At 44.9% G+C, this 19,690-nt stretch overlaps 1 protein-coding gene across 1 annotated transcript in view; it reads left to right on the top strand.

Annotated features, from left to right (window-relative positions):
* The first annotated feature begins 954 nt into the window (after positions 1–954).
* Positions 955–19,690, top strand: part of CWH43 (cell wall biogenesis 43 C-terminal homolog) — a 56,356-nt gene continuing 37,620 nt past the window's right edge. The window contains exons 1-6 of the mRNA XM_042934031.1: positions 955–1,032; positions 2,859–3,050; positions 7,509–7,629; positions 8,012–8,166; positions 10,719–10,920; positions 15,512–15,600. Coding sequence (XP_042789965.1) covers positions 990–1,032; positions 2,859–3,050; positions 7,509–7,629; positions 8,012–8,166; positions 10,719–10,920; positions 15,512–15,600 — 802 coding nt within the window. The 5' untranslated portion in view covers positions 955–989. The remainder of the gene's footprint in view (positions 1,033–2,858; positions 3,051–7,508; positions 7,630–8,011; positions 8,167–10,718; positions 10,921–15,511; positions 15,601–19,690) is intronic.

Raw genomic sequence — 19,690 nt, 5'->3', positions numbered from 1 at the left:
CTCATCATTGTTTCATTTCAGAGCAAACTTTCCAGCAGTGATAAATGATAAACTCTTCTAAAAAATTAAAGCGAATTAAAATAAATTGCTCTGAGAAGGTTCAAAAAAAATTTCAAGACATTCTGGGGTGTGGTAATATGCGAGCGAGAAACCACCGGCCTTCTTCACTGGCTCCGCTGTTGATTGGAACTCCTCTCCCTTTCCCCTTAGGGATGGGCACTCTCAGACATCATTATTCATGAAGTTGAGGAGGGCAGAGTTTGCACTCACCTCACCTGTTTCCTCTCCCCTGAGCAAGTATTGCAAGGTCTCTACAAGCCATAGAAAATCCTGGAGCCTCTGGGATTTTCGGACCACCCTTCCAGAGCGCAATTTGTTTATCGCCCTGCTGAGGAGTAGCTCAGTCTCGGGAGGCTAATGCCGCCTCCCAAGCGTTAGCCCCGGCTTAAAGAAGGCCCACGGTCCTGTTGTCACCTGATGGCCCCGGGCGCCGGAGCCCGTCCTGCAGGCCCCCTCCCGTCCAGCCTGCGCCTAGCAGCGCACCACCGTGGGGCTCCTTTTAGACCCGGCACTAGCCGCCCGTCCTCCGGGGCTCCGGCAGCGCTCCATCCCCGCGCTGCTCTGCGGCCGGGCCGGGCAACCCCACCTTCGCCCCGACAACGGGGTTCCAGGCCCCCGCGAGTCTGCCTGGCGCCACGGCGCGGGGCGGAGGCGGCCGGCCGGGGGTGCGGCGGCGTAGCGAGCAGGTGGTGCGGGCCCGGGCAGGCTGGGCTGGGTGTGGTGGGCGGGGGCGGACGCGCGGCGGCCCCACCCTCTCCTGGGCCCGGCCCGGCCCGGCGCGCGGGCCTTGGGGCTGGAGGTGGCAGCAGGCTCGGCGAGGGGACGTGCGCGCGGACCCGGCTCCGGAGGACGCGGCGGCGGGCGCGGGGCGTGCGCGGCGGGGCAGGCGCTCGCTGCTCGCTCGGGAAGCGCCGCTGCGCGTCGCGGCCATGTCCTGGCTGTGGCGAGAAATCCTCCTGGAGAGCCTCCTGGGTAAGCTGAGGCCGCCCCCGGGCGCGCGTTCGCGGGGGCCTGCCCGCCACCCGGCCCGGAGCCGCGGCGCTCGGCCGATTGGCTGGGCTCGGGAGGGAGCGCGCCGCGCGCCCAGGATGCAGAAGTCCTCTGGGAACTTTTGCTACCGCCGTCAAAAAAGACAAGACCTAGACTGAGGTTCGGAAGCCGAGGATTCCGTGGGGGAGACGGTGCCTCCGAGCTCCACTCCACCCTGGGATGGCGCTCTATTCTCCACGTGTCGACCTTGACCCCGCGCGGCTGGGACTGCTCCCGAACCGGCCCCCTCCGCGACCTTTACGTTAGTAAGATTCAGTACTGGACCTTAACTTTCACAAGGAAAGGGGTGCCCGTGTCCCCCAGCGGCTTGAGGTGAGCACGCAGGGAGGCAGCTGCTGCCTGTGTTGGCCCCGCACGAGTGGCCTCGGTGGCGGCTGCTCGTTTGGGCATTGCGCGAAAAGCGTCGAACTGGGGTCCGGTGTGCGCACCTCGCAGCTTTGCAAAAAGCCCCAAGGACAATTATTGGGCAATTCTCTCGGAGTCGTGTGACTAAAGTCAGATTTCCCAAATGTTTGGGACAGTGTTATAATCTCGCTGTTCATTATGAAACATTCTTTTCGCTTGGGAGGGGCACCTTCCTAAGAACTTGATTTTCTGGGAGCTGCTAATACTCGGGAGGCCCCCCCCCCCCCACTTTTTTCCCCCCTAGCTTCAAATGTATTAAGTACAGCGGTGTAAAGTGAATTACGTTCAGTAAGTACCCAGGGTGCTAGGTATTCTGTGTACTTGATCTCATTTAATCTTAGCAACTCGGTGAGGTGGCTGAAAGGACTACTTTGCTGGTTCAGAAAGAGAGCCTGAGAAGTACCTCGGGAGAAAGTTACTACACGTGATGGTTAGATGGCTACGTTTGGAGCCAGTCTGCGTGGGTTTAAGTTCACAATGCCGTTTGCCACTTTTTCAACTTTAGACAATTACTTTCTGAATCTCAGAAGTTTTTCTGTTCTTGTTTGTTTTTACGCTTGTAAGAGGGGAGTAAAAAGTGTCCATTTCATAGGACGTGAGCTGTAGGAGGAATAAGATCTCTGTAAATACTTAGCACAGATACTGCCGCATAGTAAGTGCCCATTAGTTAATTAATGTTGTAGAAGATTATACAGTCAGTAGTTGGCAGAGGTGAACCTGACTCCAGATCCTGGAATTTCACTACGCCATACTGTTTTATAAGGCTAGGTTTAAAAAAGTCTACTTAAAAGTAAATGATTCTTGCCTGACTAACCTGCCTTTGGATGTAGTCTGGAGTGGGAGCAAAGGAGGGGCCACCTGCTGTTTGTTCCTTTTTTTTTTTTTTTTGGTAGTTATCTCTACACCTAGCCCAGAGATCAAGAGTGGCATAGTCCTCCTTTTGAGCCAGCTGGACACCCTTGTTAGTTCCCCTTCTTGATTTTCATGTTATTGCTCTTTATAGAATGGTTGACTTAGGTAAAGAAATTTTATCAATTTCAACCTAGATGGTCCAAATGAAGAGGTTTCAATAAAGGGACGACCTGTGTGGGTGTGAACAAGGTTAAAGGAATAAACAAGGGGTGTCAAGGGACTCACAACAGCAGGAAGCCATTTTCATCCTGGGACATTCTCTTCTTGTCGGAGGAAGGGGAGGAATTAATTCTGTACAGGAACCCAGTTAGGGTCAGAATCGTGAAGGAGGGCGGTCAGCCAGAGCCCTTATAGTGGAGGGGCAGGGCTACTGTTTGAAACAAAGTCACATTTACAGTTTCTCCTTAATCATTTTTTTTTTTTTTCCCTAGGGTATGTTTCTTGGTCTCTCTACCATGGCCTGGGACCGATGATTTATTACTTTCCCCTGCAAACTCTAGAACTCACTGGGCTTGAAGGTTTTGGCATAGTGTTTCTTTCTCCAATATTCCTAACACTTACTCCTTTCTGGAAATTGGCTAACAAGAGGTGGATGCTAATCCTGTTGCGGATAATTACTATTGGTAAGATTTAAAAGTGCTTCTTGAAGGTGTTGTGTGTGTGTGTTTATTTTTTGTTCTTTTGTTGTTGTTTTTTTTTCCAAGATCAAGTGAAAATATGTACACTGTTCTTTGTATGTTAAATGATTAAATGAAAAACAAAGATCGCTCTCTTACTCCTATCTTAAAGAGTTTTACTAGAACTGGAAGACTAGACCAAGAGCCAATGTCTTTTACATTTCTAACTTTTCTGTCAGATCGGAAAAGCCTAAAAAAATCACTGAAATCAAGAGGGAGAACAGGTCAACTCTTGAAAATTTTGTGTACTTTTTTTCCAACTATGACAGAAAACTGAGAAACCATTAAAAATTGTTGAATCATACTGCATGAAAGTAGGAAAATTATACGCAATGAACACTATAGTAAACAGAGTCAAACAAATTAGGAAAGATATTTGTAACTCTTTTGTCAAAGGGCTAATATCACTAACATGGAGTTTTTACAAATCAATAATAAAAAGGAACAACAATTCAATAGATAACAGAGCAAAGGATATGATCAGTTTACTGGGAAAAATGTAATTTTTTAAATATGTATTTTAAAATTAAAATGTGTAGAATACAACTTACACACACACACATATTTGTATGTAGCTTCATATACTGGATCGCCAAAGAACAAAGTCGAGTAACACTGTATTGTAAGGATGGGAAAGTGGGCACTCAGACATTGCTGGTGGGAATGTAAATTGGCACAAGTTCTGCAGAGGATAATTTATCAGCATTTATCAAAATTACAAATACATATATACCCTTTTGCTCAGCAATTCCATTTCTAGAAATATACCCTACAGATATACTTACATATGGCTTAAAATGGTAAAACTAGGGGCATCTGGGTGGCTCAGTCAGTTAAGCGTCCGACTTCGGCTCAGGTCATGATCTCGCAGTCCGTGAGTTCGAGCCCCGCGTTGGGCTCTGTGCTGACAGCTCAGAGCCTGGAGCCTGTTTCAGATTCAGTGTCTCCCTCTCTCTCTGACCCTCCCCCGTTCATGCTCTGTCTCTCCCTGTTTCAAAAATAAATAAACGTTAAAAAAAAATTTTTTTTAAATGGTAAAACTATAAGGTTGTTAATCATTATAGCAATATTTGTAATAGCAAGGTTGGAAATAACCTACATGTCCTATATATGGGATTGGTTAAATAAATTATGGTTTTGAAAATTGGAACACTGTAGAATACTGGGCAGCTATATAAGAGAACGAGAACATTATGTAAGGAATGGAATAGTCTTTAAATATATTATTAAGTGAAAAAAAGGAATCACTAAACAGTGTGTGCAGAATACTAACATTTGTGTAAGAAAGTTTAGATGGAAATATATTTAGCTTTTAATGCATTAAATGGCCCTAGAAGGATTTTAAAACAAACAAAAAACAAAATTCTGATAGCATTTTAGTTACTTGAAAGTGGTATCTAGACACAGACATAAAAGGGAAACTTTGCAATACATACCTTTGGTATCTTTTAGATTCTGAATTTGAGTATGTTATGTCGCCATTAGCAATTATCAATTAAAAATTTTGAATGTACACTTACTGTCCCAAGGAATTGAGATTATTAATATAAATAAATATTGAGAGACCTTGAAGAAGTACTGGGGGTAAAAAAGTAAGAGGGTGGGGTCATGGAAGAAAAGGTTTAGAAAACAAAAACACCAGACTGTGATCTGGTTGAATCTGTAGCTGAAAACTCCAGATGTCTTACTCTTCTGTTACAATGCAGTGCAGTCGGTTTCTCTGGAGTTTTCCAAGTGGCATATATTTCTTCTCTCTGGATACAGTCATTTGACTTTTTTTCAGAAACAGTGACAGGAATTACTATGAAATTGCCTTCTGCTTTTCTGTGGGCCAGTCCCCGAAGAAGGCAGAATGAGGTTAGGGCAGTGAGTTCTGTGGATACCCGCAAGGGTGTAGGACTCGGCTTCTCAAGATCTTGGGCTCCGAAACGATAGTGGTAAAGACCCCTGAAAAATGCACCCTTTATGCAGACGACGTCCAGAGAAATGGAAAGACCAATCAAATGTGAAAATGTCAGCTCCAGAAATAATAGAAATGAGGCGTTCTACCCTGAGTTGAGGGTATAGTGGCCGAGCTACACTGCCTTCGGCTTACGGTACCCTCCTGGGAATTACTGTGGCCTGAGTGTTGCAGGCTTCATTTTCTCGTCACACTCCTTGGTTGGCTTTATGGGAGTGGTCTCATCAGTGGCACTTCTTTGTTGCCTTTGCTCAATGCTGCCTGGGTCAAGCCTTATCTACAGAGCTATTGACTGAGAGTTACTGGGGTGGTTTTTTGATTGTTTAAATCCACTTCTGGCCCAGTAACTTCTGGTGGCTGTAAGGGATGTTGATATTAATAAGTTTGGGGTATGTGTGGTATTTGGGATGCTTCCTGTTGTTCCCATTTCACCTCCTTCCTCTGTGCAGATCCATCACTTGAGTTGAGGTGGAGTTCAATTTGAGAAAATGGAGTAGGTAGGAAAGTGATGTAGAGTTTGAGGATGAAGAGACTGTTTTGGCCAGATCCTCTTCTGGGTAGTCACTGAGCTCTGCTGATGCTAGACAGAGGCTGCTGTAAGCCGTGGTTTACCTTAAAACTCCCTTCAGATGCTGCTAAGGAAATGAAACAACTTTGTCTTTGAAGACAAAGTCCTAAGGAATCCTTATATAACGACAGAGAAGAGCTGGGTGTTACATGCTATCACCTCATGTGGCACCTCAGACGTTTTGGGTTAATTACTATGTACTTAACTACAAACTAGTTCATATTCCTATTGGTTTAGGTTTTTTTCTTGCCTGATAAATTTTGACCCACTAGGATGGCTCTAATCAAAAAGATAGGTAGTGATGAGTGTTGGCAAGAATATGGAGAACTTGAACCCTCACACATGACTGGTAGGAATATAAAATGGTGCAGCTGCTTTTGAAATCAGTTTGGCAGTTCCTTGAAATGTTAAGCAGAGTTCTCATATGACCTAACTATTCCACTTCTCAGTATATACCTGAGAAAAATGAAAACCTATGTTCATATAAGACCTTGTTTGCACACAAATGTTTATAGCAGTATTATTCTTTTTTCAAAAAAAAATGCAAATGTTTATTTATTTTTGAAAGAGAGAGAGAGAGAGAGAGTGTGTGAGCAGGGGAGGGGCAGAGAGAGGGAGACACAGAATCTGGATGCTTTTATTTTTTTTATTTTTTATTTTTAACGTTTATTTATTTTTAAGACAGAGACAGAGCATGAATGGGGGAGGGGCAGAGAGAGAGGGAGACACAGAATCGGAAGCAGGCTCCAGGCTCTGAGCCATCAGCCCAGAGCCCGACGCGGGGCTCCAACTCACGGACCGCGAGATCGTGACCTGAGCTGAAGTCGGGCGCTTAACTGACTGAGCCACCCAGGTGCCCCGAGGGAGACACAGAATCTGAAGCAGGCGCCAGGCTCTGAGCTGTGAGCACAGAGCCCGATGCAGGGCTCGAACTCATGAACTGTGAGATCATGAACTACGCTGAAGTCGCTTAACCGACTGAGCCACCCAGGTGCCTCCAGTGTATGATTTATATATTTATAAATGAATGATAAAGTTAATAATTGTCAATGTTTTTTCTGCATTCTGATTTAAAAAAAAATAGTGTTCATTTAGTTTTGAGAGAGAGAGAACACGCATGCATGCAAGCAGGGAAGGGGCAGAGAGAGAGGGAGACACGGAATCCAAAGCAGGCTCCAGGCTCTGAGCTGTCAGCACAGAGCCTGACGTGGGGCTTGAACTCACGAACTGTGAGACCACGACCTGAGCCGAAGTCGGACACTTAACCAACTGAGCTACCCAGGCACCCCTAGCAGCATTATCCTTAGTAGCCAAAGAATGGAAACAACCCAAATGTCCATCACTGATGAATGAATGAAATGCAATATATCCATGCAGTGGATATGATTCAGCCATAAAAAGGAACGAAGTACTCATACATGCTATAATATGGATAAGCCTCGAAAATATTCTGATTAAGTGGAAGAAGCCAGTCACAGAAGCCTACCTATTATAGGAGTCCACTGATATGAGATGCCCAGAATGGGAAAAATCTATACGACAGGAAGTAGATTAGTGATTGCCAGGGGCTGGGGCAGTAGGGAGGAGGAAAAGGGAGTTTCTTTTTGGGGTGGTGAAAATATTCTGGAATTAGTGGTAATAGTTGCACAACTTTGTGAATATATTAGAAACCATTGAATTGTACACTTGAACGTAGTGAACGTATTGTTAAGAATGACATCACAAAAAATTAAAAATTTTTTAATTTATACACACAGTCCATATTTATCTTCCTGGGTATAGAGGTGGTATCAGACGCAACAGTTATCGAATGCAGACCATTGTGTTCCAATGCATGATTGCCGGAAATGTTTAGCTCTCTTTAATTTGTTTGTAGGCAGCATAGCCTCCTTCCAGGCTCCAAATGCCAGAGTTCGGCTAGTGGTCCTTGCCCTTGGAGTGTCTTCCTCGTTGATAGTACAAGCCGTGACATGGTGGACAGGAAGTGGCTTACAAAGGTATGGTATCTTATATCCATTGACAAAGGTTCGTATCTTAAACAAGTGTGATCATTTACCAAAGGGAAAGTTGGGACCAGGAATTTCAGTGATAGTATTTACTTTGCATACAGCTTCTGGAAGTCTCACTTTTTCCCCCTTTTCACAAAATCGGAATGCGAATACTTGCCATCAGTCTCCACGATGTTTTGAGAATTAGGAGATTGCAACAAGTTGCCTAGGTAATGGGCTTTATAAAGACTGAAGATTAAGCCATGTTCATTATTGCAAATTACCAACAGGGCTACTTTATAGATTCATTCCATGAAACTATGAAATTCACTCTGACCATGGTACATTGAAAGCACATAAAAAGTTATTAAAAATACTTTTGTTCTTACAGGTACCTCAGAATCTGGGGATTCATCTTAGGACAGATTCTTCTTCTTGTTCTCCGCATATGGTACACCTCACTAAATCCAATCTGGAGTTATCAGATGTCCAACAGAGTGATACTGACATTAAGTACCATAGCCACACTTGATCGCATTTACACAGGTAAGCGTACGCCCAATTTATTTAGGGATCTGCTCTCTTGCATAGTGTACTTATCTGAATGGAACACATCTTGAAAAGATAAGAAGTCTTTCTGCACTATGCCTCTGTTTCAATTTTTTGCTCCCTCTGAAAGAGGGATAATAATCCACAGCCAGTGGATTATTATCTAAGGAGAAGGCACCTTTTCCTTGCCAGAACCGAGGATGAAAATAATAAGCCATTTCTGGCTTGTATCAGTGTGGAGTGGGAAAGTAACCCAGGCTTGAGACTCCCAGCTGGCTTTCAGTTTGTCTTTCTCCCCTCTCCCTCTGGATGGGGCTGAGGGATGAGACCCTTCGTCTCTCTTCCTCCACACTGACCCCCGTATATCTCTAACACTGTGAGAAGTTATTCATGAGCAAGGGCTCTGGGAACTATCTGGGTTTTTTGGTTTTTGTTTCTTTTTTTCTTTTCTGGGAGTCTGAAGATGTTTAAGCTCCAAGTCTGAAGGTTGAAAAAGAAAGGAAATCTTGCATATTTATACCAAATCACCTGTCTCTCTTTGGAGCTGACTTTCTCAGAGACATACACTTCCCCAGCTTGCATATTTACTCCATATGCTAACTTGAGATCCTTCTGAAAAGAAGGGAGAAGTGTTACTAGATTCTGGTTAACTTGCACCTGGCTTTTTGTGTGAGTCTCAGTGAATCACTGTTCTTTTGTCAATACAAGGAGAAATCTCACAGATTAATGAAAGTTTAGAGGGTTTTGGCTCAGCATGAACAAAGTGCTTGTATAATCCGCCTCTCGCCCCAATTTTGGCATGAAACAGGGACAGTGAGAACAAGGGAACATCATTCAAGGATATTGGTCAAGTGACATTACTATTAGAACATTTAGAACTCAGTCTGGTGCCCTAATATATGCTTTATGTTTCATAAAACACTAACATTGGAAGGTGGAAACTCAGGCAGCAAATTTCACAGGTACAGGCTGATAAGGATCTGAACTTCAGGGTATCATTTACATTTCCTGACTTGAGTTTTCTTTTTTCTCGCCTCTGTTTTAATTTATGTGACCCAGTTGTTGGTCCCTTCCTGTTTTTGCCCCGTACCTCATTTACAAAACCCCAGACTCCTCATCAGTTTCCCCAGAATATCAGATCACACCAGGCAGTTTTGTAGTTTTAGTGAAGATTTGCTGGGTCCTGGGAGAGGGGTCCCTGACCAGAGTCCACAGCAGTGGTGCTCCGCAAATTCAGTTTAGGTCTCCCTCTTCCCCACCCAAAGACTGCTCAGTCTCCAGGCCCTGGCCTCCTTTGTCTTCACCACCCTCCCCATCATCCCTGCGGCTCACAGCTCTGCTTCTCTCCCTCTGACTCCTTTATTGGCAGAATGGCTTTCCTCCTCCTCATGAAACAGACCCCAAGACTTTCTTCTGTCCTGCAGAGAGCTTCCCAGTAGCATGGGCCATCTGCCCAGCAGGCTGTCTGTTCTTACAAAGACATTCTCCTGCCAGCATTTTCTCTGGTTGTTACGTTTTTGTGTGTGAAGTCATTGGTGCAGTGAAATGAGACCTCTTGGTGAAACAGCCCTGGGAAGTAGGGAATAGTTAGGGACACAGGTGGTGGAGTTGGTCTGCCTAAGCTCTCTTTACCAGCTGTATGATCTTGGACAAGTGACTTGTTCTCTCTGGGCCTCAGTTTTTGGATCTACTAAATGGGTCTAGTAACAGAGGTTACCTTGTAAAGTTGTTGCCAGGATTAAATGAGTTCCTATCAAAGGCTAGGAAGAGACCTGAAACTCAGGAACTGCTCAGTAAGTGTACGACTATTACTCTGGATGCACAGTGGGGTAGATGAGAGCCCTCTTTGGGGGTGGGGGGAAGGTGGGGACATAGCCTGGTGTCCTGGGGAAGGTGGGGACATGGCCTGGTGTCCTGAATATGTTCTACTCAAGTAGGACTGCATCTGTTCCCCCCTGAACATACCGGTCACTTTTCCTGTATGTGTGTGTGTGTGTATATATATATATATATATATATATTTTTTTTTTTTTTAATTTTTTTTAACGTTTATTTATTTTTGAGACAGAGAGAGACAGAGCATGAACAGGGGAGGGTCAGAGAGAGGGAGACACAGAATCTGAAACAGGCTCCAGGCTCTGAGCTGTCAGCACAGACCCCAACGCGGGGCTCGAACTCACGGACCGCGAGATCATGACCTGAGCCGAAGTCGGGTGCTTAACCGACTGAGCCACCCAGGTGCCCCTTCCTGTATATGTTTTTGCTCATACTGTTAACTTCACATGAAGTAAAGAACTCGCTGCATTTTCCCTTGTGAAATCCCAAAATGCTTGGTTCTCCCCAAAGCATTCCTGATCTAGCCTGCCTGAAATCATCTCTCACACCAACTAGCTCTCAGCACGTTCCACTTTGTATTACAGTGCCACATCTCATCTTCCCTTCTAAAATAAGCTCCTTGAAGCCAGGTACTATTTCTTGCTTGCTACAAGTCTGTGAAATATAGAGGGTACATTTTCATGTAATTGACCATTTCCCATTTTTTATCCTAGATGGCGACTGCAGTAAGCCAGAGGGGAAAAATACTGGAGTGGCAGTCAAGGGCGTGGCCTCCAGACCTACCTGGTGCCTGGCAGGGGCTGCCTTTGGCAGTCTCGTGTTCCTCACCCACTGGATTTTTGGAGAGGTCTCGCTTATTTCCAGATGGGCCGTGAGTGGGCACCCCCATCCAGGGCCAGATCCTAACCCATTTGGGTGAGTGTCGGTTTGGAAGCCATCAAGGAATTGGCTATTAAAGTTGAAGGAAGAAATACTTCTTTTGTTGAGCAGCTAGATCTGCGCCAGCCAGGTGTTTCATATTCCACTTTTCCTAGATAGCAACAACGTTGCATGACGTTACTGCGTACTGTGGAGGGTGTTTGCCCCGGTGCTGAAGGGTTGCAAGAAAGCAGACGATGGAGGGCTGAAGGTTGTGCCCGGCCAAGTAAGGTTTTGGGAGCTCCTGCTTGGGTGCTCTGAGGAGTTTCCACATGGGGGAGCATTCTCAGGGGCAGAGAAGACATGCTGTTGCCATTTCCTTCAGACCCCTCCTTACAGTTACGGGCATTTGATGGGACGAGACCACGGTGCCCTGATGAGAGAAAACAGGTTGGCAGCCTGGGCATCGATCTCTATTCTCTGCGAAGGAGGGACGCCCAGAGAGATCTCTGCATCCTGTGATATTTTGGGACTTGCTCCAACCATGGGGCACCCAGGGAGTCAGCAGTCTTGAGATTAAGTGTCGGAACCTGCATATGCCTGGTCCTCATTAACCCTGTCTCTACTCTTTGGGATACATCTTTTCTCCTGTGTTCAGGCCCAGCCTTTCATGTACAAAGATTGGAGGAACCTTTAAAACATCTGCCTCAGATAACTGTTTGCTCTCACAGTGTGGAGGTTCCCACATTTGGCAAATGCCTGGTGGATCCTTCCCCAGCAGACATGAGAGCATACCCCCAGGTGTCCAGGTCTGGACTCAGAAGTTCCCAGTCCCCAAACACGTCCGTCTTCCTCCATGCCTTGCTTCCCCCTTCCTAGGTATCACTCCGTCATCCGAGCCAGAATCCAGGAGTCCTCCTACAACTGTGTCTTTCTCATTTTCTGTGTCTATTTGGCATTAAGTCTAGTCAATTCTACTACTTCTCTCAGATCTATCCCTTCCCCTGTGATCCCCACCCTATCTGCCTCAGTGGAGCCCTCACCATCTTTCATCTAGGCTTCCTCTCTTGCCTCTTCATGGTCTCTCTTCAGTGTGGCCTTCTCTGCACTGCCCCCACTAGCCCCGCCCCCAGTGAACTCTCCAGAAATGCACATCTAACTCCATCACTCCCTGGCTTAGAACCTTTAAGTGGTGTTTCCATACGAGGTCATGTGAGACAGGATCTGTTCCCCCACCCCTCTTACTTTTACAGACATTTCCTACCTTATCCCTGTGCTTCATCTGGGCTGAAATCACTTCCAGTTCCCTAGAAGTGCTGGGCTGTTCCAGGCCTTTGTCTGCAAGTATGTGCTCTTCCCTCTGTCTGGCTGCCTTCTATGCCTTGGTGTCCTGGCAAGCTCTTACTCACCCGTCTAAACCCAGCTCAAGCATCTGCTCTGTGAAGTCTTCTCTGATTATCCCAAGGGTTCCTTTATGCTACATACTACCTTAAATTCTACCCTTACCCTCTTCTGTCTTTTATTATTATTCTGTATTACAATTTTAAAAAACATTACAGTTAGGGGCGCTTGGGTGGCTCAGCCAGTTAGTTAAGCATCTGACTTCGGCTCAGGTCATAATCTCACAGTACGTGGGCTCGAGCCCTACATCGGGCTCTGTGCTGACAGCTTGGAGCCTGGAGCCTGTTTCAGATTCTGTGTCTCCCTCTCTCTGTTCCTCCCCTGTTCATGCTCTGTCTCTCTCTCTCCTTCAAAAATAAATAAAAACATTAATAAAAAAAATTTTAAAAAGACCATTACAGTTATTTTAGATCTTCCTGCTAGACAGTAAGCAACTTGAGGGCAGGGAATGGGAAAAAGAACTACTATTTATGATTTAACTCTGTCAGGCATGGAGCCAGGAAGTTTCCATATGTTAGCTCATTCACAGTTTGTATCTTTTGATCCTGGATGCCTTCGCATATTTGGGAGGAAGGGAAAGAAGGAAGAAAGGCACAAAGGAAGAGAAAGGAAGGGGTTTCTTCCCATGCATCAAAGCTTTGTTTCGAAAATTCCCTTTAAAAATAGGCATCGGTTATATGGAACAGCAAAAGGAGAATTGGGCCAGGACCCCGAGGCCAGGCTTGAGGGCTGGAGTCCTGCTCAGCCAACAGTAACTCATCATTCGACTGTGGATGAGTCACATCGTGTCCCTGGCTTTGTTTTTCTCACCTGTAAAATGAGGGGCTTTTTTGGTAGACATGTTGTAATTCTGTCTGTTGGAGGGAGGCATTGAAGATGGAGATGTAGCTCATGAGACCAGCATTTCCCCAACTGTGTTCTGTGGGACACTGGTTTCTTGAGATGTTGATAGATACCCTGAGAGAAAAAGGCAACGTCTCCTAAATCTGCACTTCATATTTCTCTCTTTGTGATTCACAATGCACATCTGCAGATGAGAGACCTCCTGGGAGTTTCTCAAACTTACTTGAAAATAGAATTCCCGGGCGCCTGGTTGGCTCAGTTGGTTAAACATCTGACTCTCGATTTTGGCTCAGGTCATGAGTTTACCGTCGTGAGATGGGGCCCCACGCAGGGCTCCTAAGCTCCGCTGAGCGTGGAGCCTGCTTGAGATTCTCTCTCCCTGTCTCGCTCCCTCTGCTCCCCCCCCGCCCCAACTTGTGCACGCTCTCTTTCTTCCTCCAAAAAAAATAAGTAGAATTCCTCTTTTAGAACACCTGTTGACATCTCATAAAATTAGTGTTTCTCAGAACCCTGCTGGAGAAATGTTGCATTAGGCTTTCATGAGTCATGACCATCATAGTAGAAATCGCTTTCTAAAATCCATAAGAGATTGCATCCCAGGTAGGTGTTGATGCGGTAAAGAGGTGAGGGATGGGAGAAGGGTGAGGGAGGGGCCCAGAGCGTACTGATGGGACGTTGGGAAGCCAAAGGATCAGTGCTGATGGTAGACCCCGAGAGAATGAGGGAGCTAGATAAACTGTGTCTTCCTCATGCTTCCAGTTTCCCATCAGCCCGCCCCAGTGCTCCCGGCCTTGGGACTCTTACCATTAGTGCTTTCCGCCTTCTGATATCCTGAATTATTTATTAATTGTGTTTACTGTCTGTTCCTCCCTCACTGGAATGGGAGCCCTCGGGAGGAAAGGGATGTTTGTTCATGGATGTATCCCAAGCCCCTAGAACACAGCCTGCACATAGTAGGTCCTCGTAAACATTTGTCGTTGAATTGGGGATACAAAAAAATCAACAGTGTCCTCCACGGCCTTTTTTCACATCTGGTCTTCTGTAGACCCAGGGTGATCCTTCACCTTGGAAGTGGGGGTGGGCAGGATAGTAGCCGAGAACCTCCCTCCAGGGCCTGATGACCTTTTTTGGTTTCTGAGTCCTAGCAGAGCTGCTGTGTATGACCTCCGACAGGTTATTTAAGTGCTCTTTCCCCCAGTATCTGCCTCTGCAAAATGGGGATAATAAGAGCATTTACCTTAGAGACTTGGGAAGATTGAGAGCCTAATAAAATGCAAAAGTCTTAAAACAGTGCATGGGAGGTAGTAAGTGCTGTGTTTTTTAGCTTTGTTTATGTTGTAGCTATTTAATTGAGTGCCACGTGGTAGCTATTATTGCTTCTGGATATTCCCCTAAAGTGGAGTTAAATTTTTTGATTCCTCCTCCTGCAAGTTTTTGCCAAAGTAGCAAAAGAATGAAGCAGTTTGTGGTTGTTTTAAAACTCACACAACTGTCGATTATTTATACAGTTGACAGCAGTCCCAGAAAGGCCCAGACTGTTTTGAGGCAGAGGAAGGAAAAAGAGGCAAACTAAATAGAAACAATTCCCAGTGACTTTTTCTCTTTGTCTTCGGCAGAGTTGTCACATGTCACATGTTACATGGCCAATATGGGCTATAATAGTCTGAGAATACTCAGTCGCCGTGTTTTACATCGACCGTGAAAGATCGAAGATATCATTTATTTCAAGTCTGAGTTGCTATTACTTCAGTGTTCTTTTTTCTTGATTTCTAATGTTTATTTATTTATTTAAAAAAATTTTAATGTTTATTTATTTTTGAGAGACAGAGAGAGACAGAGTGGGAGTGAGGGAGGAGCAGAGAGAGAGAGGGAGACACAGAATCTGAAGCAGACTCCAGGCCCTGAGCTGTCAGCACAGAGCCCGATGTGGGGCTCAAACTCACAAGCAGTGAGACCATGACCTGAGCCGAAGTTGGATGCGCCACCCAGGTGCCCCAATGTTTATTTATTTTTGAGAGAGAGAGGGATAGAGAGAGAGCACGTGCCCACATGCGTGCACACCTGAGCTGGGGAGTGGCAGTAAAAGAGTGGGAGACACAGAATCCAAAGCAGGCTTCAGGCTCTGAGCTGTCAGCACAGAGTCCGGCTGGGGAATTGAACTCCGGAATGGTGAGGTCATGACCTGGGCTGAGGTTGGACACTTAACCGACTGAGCCACCCGGCTACCCCTCAATGTTCTGACTGGATATGATATTGGTTTTCAATGAGCTCTCATTATCTCACTGGGTTTTTTCACACTCATATTATCTCTTGGATGTACCCAGAGGTAGGAGATGTATTTTCTATTTGGGACAATAAAATATTAATGATGGTAGATGTCCTACAGCACATTATTTTCTTACAGAGGTGCAGTTCTGCTGAGCTTGGCGAGCGGATTGATGCTCTCAGCTTGTTCATGGTTTCCTGGTACCAGTTTACTCTGGTGGGTCACAGGTACGTGGGTTTACCTGTACGTGTCTGTGCCCGGCATTCCACTCAGTTGACAATTTACTTCCTCCTCCTTCATTACCTCTCTCCTCCTATAGCTGCCATACTGCCACCTCACGGTGCTCACATACTCTCCCCCATCTGCCAAACAAGGCATGTGTGTCAGTAGCAGTTTTTTTTAAGTTTATTTATTTATTTTGAGAGGGAGGGAGAGAGACCGCGCGTGCCTGAGGGGGGGAAGGGCAGAGAGAAAGAATCCCAAGCAGGCTCCACGCTGTCAGCACAGAGCCCATCTTAGGGCTCAAACTCAAGAACTATGAGATCATGACCTGAGCCGAAATCAAGAGTCAGAGGCTTAGCCGACCCAGCCACCCAGGCGCCCCTGTTTCTACTGCAGGTCTGAGGAGATGGAAGTCAGACATTTCCGCATTGCCAGACCTCTTGCCCTCTCCAAGATTCCCTGCTTCTCTGGTTTTCAGGAATGCCCTCCTGAGCTTCTCACCTCTTGACTTACCTTTGGGGTCCACGTTGGCTTATTCAAGGCTGGGACCCTCCACTCCCAGTCACAATGGTTAGGATTACAGGATATTGATGAAAGCCATCATATGTTAGGAGCAACTACTGATTTTTATGATTGACTATTTTATTACTATGCCTGAATTACATCACTCCTCTCCCTTCCCCTTAAAAGGCAGAAAATGGTTAGAATTGGTTTTAGTGTTCAATAAAAAACTCCGCACTCTGTAACAGAGCAGTGTACTTGGTCTCTGTGAAGAGAGATGCCCTCTTACGTGTTCATTAACCAGGTGATTCAGAGTGTTGCACTGGATGCCCTGTGTGGGTTCGAGACTGTGGATTGGTAATAGAAGGTGTGGATCGACTAACGTAATAAGGAAATTTCTTTACATCCTAAGTGCTATTACTCTTGCATGGAGACATACGTGTAATTCATTTTTTTAAAACTATATTTTAATGTTTATTTATTTTTGAGAGAGACAGAGACAGAGTGTGAGCAGGGAAGGGGCAGAGAGAGAGGGAGACAATAGAATCTGAAGCGGGCTCCAGGCTCTGAGTTATCAGCACAGAGCCTGACGCAAGGCTCGAACGCACAAACTATGAGATCTTGACCTGAGCCAGAGTGGGACGCTTAACCGACTAAGCCACCCAGGCGCCCTGACATATGTGTAATTTGAATAGATTGGCTCATTTAATGAAGTTAGCCAGGTCCTCGTCGTCCTGGAGTGGCATGAGCAAACTGTTGTAGTCGTGTTGAGCCCTTTTTACTTGCACATGTGTTTTGTGGTAGGCATTCTCTATGGTGTCTGTGGAAGTTAGTATGAATAGAATTTAAGAGTAACCTTTCTTCTCATCAGAGAGATGCCTCATGAGATTCCCCAAGAAAAGGGCCAGATACTTTTGTAAATGCTGAGTTTGCAATGAGCATATATAGCTTCTTAATCTCTATGCAGTTGGGGAAAGGAACATGAAATACATCGGAGGTTTGTTCAGCCCTGATGTCATGCCTATTTTCATGGAATATAAGGAAAATGCTTACTGGGTAGGTAATTGGCAGCTTAGTTTTAAACATGGAAAACTGGGGGACCCAGAAACATACATTGTCAGTTAAAAGACAGAAAAGCTGTGAACCTATAGTGTTATGTTTATACTTATTTCCCGAGATAAGTAGAGTCAAACCTAATGTAGTTTTGCTGTCTCTCTGAAGTGTTAAATAGTAGTTTAAAAGACCTCAGGGGCAAGCAGATTTCAAGCTTCTAATGGGCTTTAAATCTTGGTGGCAATTAAATTATTAAAATCAAAGTTCTATTAAAAGAAAAAACAGATGTGCTAAACGTATTGATAGGACCCTGGTGTACTTTACAGTGTTCCTATAATTTTATTGTATGAAAAATTTGATCTATTGAAAACTAACATGTTATTATAAATAGTACTGGAATATTCAGTTACTATTAATTCTGCTTGGTGTCATGGCACCTGGGTGGCCCAGTCAGTTAGGCGTCCGACTCTTGATTTCGGCTCCGGTCATGATCTCATGGTTCAAAGTCATTCTAATGTCTTTCATTTGGAATATCAACTCAGGAATCATTGTTTTTAAAAAATAGCCTTTGTAAGCTGGTAAACAGGAAAAAGTCACTCTCACTAATCATTAGAAAAGTGAAACTCAAAATGTGATACTGTTCTCATCATTAATTTGGTAAAGATTTTTAGAAAGGAATAATTCTGCAGGGTTCAAAAGGTGAGACTTCTGGCAAGTCTTTTTTTTTTTTACAGTTTATTTATTTATTATTTACTTGGGGAGGGGGGAGGGAGGAGTAGGGGATGGGCAGAGAGAGAGAAGGAGAGAGAGAAACCCAAGCAGGTTCCATGCTGTTAGCACAAAGCCTGATGCAGGGCTCGAATTCGCGAACTGTGAGATCGTGACCTAAGTTGAAACCAGGAGTCAGATGCTGAACTAACTGAGCATCCAGGTGCCCCAGCAAAGTTTCTTAACCTTTCACAAAAGCAGTTGCCCATAATTAATGATTCTTTAAAATGCTTTTACCTCCTGACACAGTACTTATACTTCAAAAAAAAAATTTTTTTTAGTGTTTATTTATTTTTGAGAGAGAGAGACAGAGGATGAGTGGGTGGGGGAGGGGCAGAGAGAGAGAGAGAGCGCAAGAGAGACAGAATTCGAAGCAGGGTCCAGGGTCTGAGCTGTCAGCACAGAGCCTGATGCAGGGCTCGAACTTGTGAACCGTGAGATCATGACCTGAGGTGAAGTCGGACACTTAACCGACTGAGCCACCCAGGCACCCCAGTACTTGTACTTTTAAGACTCTTTTTAAAGGACTATTTTAAGGAAATGAGTGGAGATGTAGTAAGAGATCATTAACAAAAGAAAGATATTCCTCACAGCATTGGAAGCTTCATAAATGGCCAACAATAAGAAAATGGTTGCTTGTATTGTGGTGTGTTTATCTAGTGGATGGTATATATACATAAAAATGATTTAGAAAAAAACACTAATAATGTGAGAAGATGTTCTCGGTATAATGTTACATAAAAAGAAGAATATAATCTTCAATAAGTGGTATTGTTCCGTTAGTATAAAAATATTTTCATATGTACATAAAACAAGACTTAGGGGAAAATACATACAAGTATTGGCTGTGATCAGCTCAGTCTTAGACAATTCTTTTTTTTTTTTTTTTTTTTTAGGCAATTCTTAATTGCTTCTTTACAGTTCTGTATTTTTAAAATTTCTACAGTAACTAGTCATTACATTTATTTATTTCAAAATGAAAAAACTTTTTGTTATGAAAATAACCATTATGACATCTAAGTATTATAAGGTCTCACTGTGAGGTTAAACTCTGTGGGTTGTAGAGGGCTCTGGAATCTGGTTCTCACGTTGATCTTAGCGATGATCTTGAAGCAGGGGTGGGGAGGATAGGCGGTTACGTGGCATTGCCCTGTCGTGGTACAAGTAGAACTTCCTGATGGATGGGCACCACGGGGCACCAAGAGGCTGGCTGGAACCACTTCCTGTTCCTTACTCCTTTTCTGCAGTTCTCACCCCAGCAGCGAGGAGCCTGTGGGAGACATCCTTGAAGGGTGGGTCACACTTCTAACAAAATTGACTGAATTGTCTATAAAAAGTCATATTCTGTAGAAAGGTGTTACACAGATGGCTTGAAAGTGGGGTGCCATGAGACCCTGATGTGCTGTTTCAGAACTGATTTCCCAGGAATTGGGACGAACGTTATACTCTCAGGTTTAGCTCAGCAAACTAGCAAACATTTACTAAGTGCCTGCTGTGGACTGGGCGGATGGCATAGACTTCAACACCTACCAGGCTATTGGGTAACGAATGAACTGACTGCAGCATTGCTAAAGCAGCAAGCCCACTGATCCTCCCTCAGTCACATCTTTTGGGGATGTGAGCTTGGGAAAGCCACCTTACATATTGTAGGACAAGGGGCAGCGTTTAAGTGGATGGAAAGTCCTCAAGAAAATTCCTTAACAAAAATGTTCTAGAAGCCACGCTGACTTTATGTGTTTTCCAATGTTCTGGATCCGGCTGGTTAAATTAAAT

Source organism: Panthera leo, chromosome B1 (genome assembly GCF_018350215.1).
Source record: "Panthera leo isolate Ple1 chromosome B1, P.leo_Ple1_pat1.1, whole genome shotgun sequence".
NCBI classification, from domain to species: Eukaryota; Metazoa; Chordata; class Mammalia; order Carnivora; family Felidae; genus Panthera; species Panthera leo.
This window is presented reverse-complemented; position numbering and strand designations above follow the sequence as displayed.